General features: G+C 35.4%; 1 protein-coding gene across 1 annotated transcript; it reads right to left on the bottom strand.

Annotated features, from left to right (window-relative positions):
• Positions 1-130: 130 nt before the first annotated feature.
• On the bottom strand, positions 131-3,453 carry tsn (translin). The gene is made up of 6 exons (XM_056755759.1): positions 3,185-3,453; positions 2,857-2,950; positions 2,680-2,776; positions 2,474-2,589; positions 2,307-2,386; positions 131-1,403 (listed from the first exon to the last, which is right to left on the bottom strand). Exons 1-6 carry the CDS (start codon positions 3,248-3,250, stop codon positions 1,173-1,175), a joined length of 684 nt encoding a protein of 227 aa, XP_056611737.1. The 5' UTR covers positions 3,251-3,453; the 3' UTR covers positions 131-1,172.
• Positions 3,454-3,858: the final 405 nt, after the last annotated feature.

The raw sequence follows: 3,858 nt of genomic DNA, 5'->3' as shown, positions 1-3,858 counted from the left end.
AATCAAGCTGTTCAATTTCTTTCTGTTCTATTTAATTTAATATTTTTTGTTGTGTAAAATATTGTGAGTTACAAATAAAATGAAAGTATCCATTTCTCTCTTCATTGACTGCACATTTTCTAAAAAAAAATCCCAATGAAATATTTATTACATACCATCATTGTACAACAAAATGTGTTATCCACTGAAGATTGATGGCTGAACTATTGTAACAGATGAACAAACAATTTCACTTTCAAATACTCCATAAATGTAAGAAATCTTCAAAAAGAAAAAAAAGAATATAAAGCATTATTGCTGACATTTACATAGACCCATTTACAGGGGATACCTCAACAAAAAGCAGAAATATAGATGCACAAACTAGAGCGGATAAACAAATGAACCCACAAGAGCCATGTATAAAGCCAAAGATTTTAAACAGTACTGACAATTTGCTTCTGAATCATTTGTTTGGAAAGAATTGTGTTTAAAGCTCTTCTCGAGGAGACTATCTACAGGTTGTGTGAAGCATGCAAAACCATCCGTAACCATTTAACAAACAGCAGGAACAAAATTAGAGGGTACATGAAATGACAAATGAAAGTTAAAGGGCAAGTGGTCAAACATGCACAGCGAGAACTTAAATATCAAGATTTGGGCACATTTATCAATTTTAACGTAATGTAAGCATGTGGAAAATTAACAATTGTTTCAGTCATGGTTACAATTATAAAAGCGCAATGTTGTATGCTGAACACTCTTCAAAGAACATCCATCAGAATAAACATGGAGCTCTCTTCCTTTCTGTCCAGAAAGCCACAATCAGATGCAAAACTTCAATAATCCTAACCAAATTCAACAGAATCAATTCTTCACTAAATCCCTTTATCTTCCTTTTTGTTTTACAATGAATGATGACCCAGAATACTAAGAACAATAATACAAAACAACCAAACATAATGTATCTATACATCAACAATAGTGAGAAGGTGAACATCTTTCACTCAAACATGAACGGCTCGCCATCACAGTGGACAGGTGGCTTTAAAATGGCAAACCATTGCCCACTTCCATTCCCTCCCCTCTTCCTCTGATCACCTGCCCACTGACAGGTTTAACCACTCCTCACCAGTCATGGAGAATCCCAGCCAGGGTGGCGCCCCGCTGCCTCCTGCATTCCCCTACTGGCTCTACTTGTCTCCCTCCGTCTCCTGGTCCTTGGCAAGACCTCGGATGGAAAGGTCATAGACCACTTCCTCTATCTTTTTCACATCATACTTGAGGCCGTCGTAGCGCTTGCGCAGAGGGTCGTTTTTTAAGTTAAGTAGGCGAAAGCCAGAGTCCAGTTCATTGATGAAATTTGAGATACGAAGCGGCCGTCCGTAGTCTCCCGATGTCACACTGTTCACTGCCAGCCTGGACTAAACAAGAGAATGAGACGGGCAATTTTAATAGTTTATTACTTTTTTATTGACCTCTTAACTTAAAACCACAGAATGCAGAAATTTTGTTCAGTAACTTTCCCAAAGTAAAATTTTGATGTTTGATTTAAGTAGCAACTTAAAAGATTTTTCTCCTAAAATTTCTTAGAAATATCATATAAAGTATATATTATAAATAGGGCTGTCACGCATCCAGAATGAAGGTTTTTGTTAATATAACATATTTCTATTTATAAACACAAAACATACACATACTTGTCTTTATTTAGGAAATATTTAAATGGATCAATTTATATTAACTAAAAATTGAAATTCTAAATAAAAGATTATCAATTGTTATTTTATTCTTTTCTTAAATATATGCATTTATTTGTATGCGTTCATAAATACAAAGTTAATAAGCACAGTACACCGACATATATTATGTAAATAAAAACCTTCATTCCGGATGCGATTAATCATGATTAATCGTTTGACAACTCTAATTATAAATAATACGGATTGATTCTTTAAGCAATAATAATCAATATTTATTAATTAACGGTTTGTAAGGGTTTCAGGGGAATTATGTGCACTACTTTGAAATATGCAAATCATATTCTGGCAAGATCTTTTCTGAATTTTCATTTGCTTTCCATTTAATATTACCAATGTCTAGTGGAAGTATTTAAAATTGCTAAAGAAATCCCATTAGTTCTGCTCATTTAATATCGAAGTATATCAATCTAATCATGACTGTGGTAAGTGCATAAGAACACAAAAACGCTTAAGCAAGTCTGCCCGACATTTTATAGTGTTCGCACATCTACAATTCACTTTTGAACTATATTGTATTGTAATTAGAATCAAAATGTAATGTGAAACCACACATTAATATCTTACCAGCTCACTGGCCATAATAAGAACTCCAGCTAGATAGTCTTCAATATCCAAATGGAATCCCTTTTCTCTGTCCACTTCAACTGCACAGTTAGAGAATAGTATTAATATGTCAAATATTATACAAATAAAGCATACACAAGATACATACTGTCACAATCACTACATACTATCAAGTATTTTTGCCACTTCTTCACGTGTAACCAAGGACTCTGTTTCTAAGTATACCACAAAAGCAGCAAGGAAGGTAAGCCGCTGAAGAACAAATCTCCAATGTTCATGATACCTAAAAGTGAGAACATAAGCATCTTCAAATTATAGACTATAAACAATCTAATTTAATCATTAAAACAGGTCAAGTGATATCTGCACTAACCGATAGTACTGTTCAGCAGGGAACTTAGTTTTCAGCTCTCCAGTTTTAGTTCTCACAGTGCAGAACAACTCTCTGGCCTTCTGACACTTGCTGGGAACTGGAGAAGAAAATGAAGGTACATCATAAAGCTAATATTCAGAGCACAAACACACTGCCGAGCATTTCAACATGTCTTACTGTCTTTAAATCCACTTGGTTGATGGACACTTTGGAGAACAGTCAGAATCTCTCTCGCCGTCTGTTCGAGGATTTGCACAACTTTTCGTATGTCCTAAAAACATATTAGTGCAGATACGTTACACTTTAACATATACAATTTAACGTTACAGCAAAGTAAGCCTGAAGGTAACGTTAGCATTCATTTTACGGATGAAGCCATGTCTGATTGACATAGACGTTTTGCGTGACACACTTCATGTTGCTTTGTTACACAATTCCATAAATATAGTGTCTGCATGTGTCTACCTTTCGACCGCAAATGTACGTGTTAGTGCACCCGTTTTACCTCTCGGATATCTTGCTCGGCGCTCAAAAAGCCTTGGATGTAGCTAAACATTTCGGTTACAGACATCTTCAGTGCTGTTTGTGCGCCCCCGCTCTTCACTGTAACGTTACGTGACGTGCTTATCTAAAAAGGCAATATTTAGAGTTTTTTTGCATTTAATAAATAGTGTTTTTTATATTAGCGCTTCCGTGACAAACACCGTTTATATGCGCTGTATAGCTTCAGCGTGCACATTCGCATTGGGTCCTTCCTCTGTGTGTCGCATAACGATGATGTAATGATCACCGCTTTTGCAAGTCAAGGCTAGAGGCCCTCTACTGGCCTTTCACGTGTGGTTCAGCAACACTTCTTAAAGGATTTTAAATCGTTTAAGAGTAAGAGATTAATCATATTCAGTATGGAAAGAGTACATTTACATTTTAATAATCTAATTCCCTGTTTTGGTCTACTTCAAAACTCCAATTTGGAGTATTGTGAACGATATGCAGTGACCAATGTTGCCCTGCAGGGGGCATTAACGGATGGTATTATAAAATGGATTGCATATTAGTAGCATCGTGTAACGTTTCAAATAATTGACAAAAAAACACAAAACTGTATCAAAATATAAAAAAAAAACAATTTATGTCTGATTCCTAAAGGACAGACTTATAGCGTCTATACTGGCACATAAG

Source organism: Triplophysa dalaica, chromosome 8 (genome assembly GCF_015846415.1).
Source record: "Triplophysa dalaica isolate WHDGS20190420 chromosome 8, ASM1584641v1, whole genome shotgun sequence".
Classification (NCBI taxonomy): domain Eukaryota; kingdom Metazoa; phylum Chordata; class Actinopteri; order Cypriniformes; family Nemacheilidae; genus Triplophysa; species Triplophysa dalaica.
This window is presented reverse-complemented; position numbering and strand designations above follow the sequence as displayed.

What these genes read in the sequence shown, in the direction of transcription:
- tsn (XM_056755759.1), bottom strand. Translation starts at nt 3,250, where the DNA reads ATGTCTGTAACCGAAATGTTTAGCTACATCCAAGGCTTTTTGAGCGCC. An exon ending in CCGAGCAAGATATCCGAGAG is followed by an intron (nt 2,951 to 3,184) that starts GTAAAACGGGTG and finishes ATATGTTTTTAG; the next exon opens with GACATACGAAAAGTTGTGCA. An exon ending in TTATTATGGCCAGTGAGCTG is followed by an intron (nt 1,404 to 2,306) that starts GTAAGATATTAA and finishes TCTCTTGTTTAG; the next exon opens with TCCAGGCTGGCAGTGAACAG.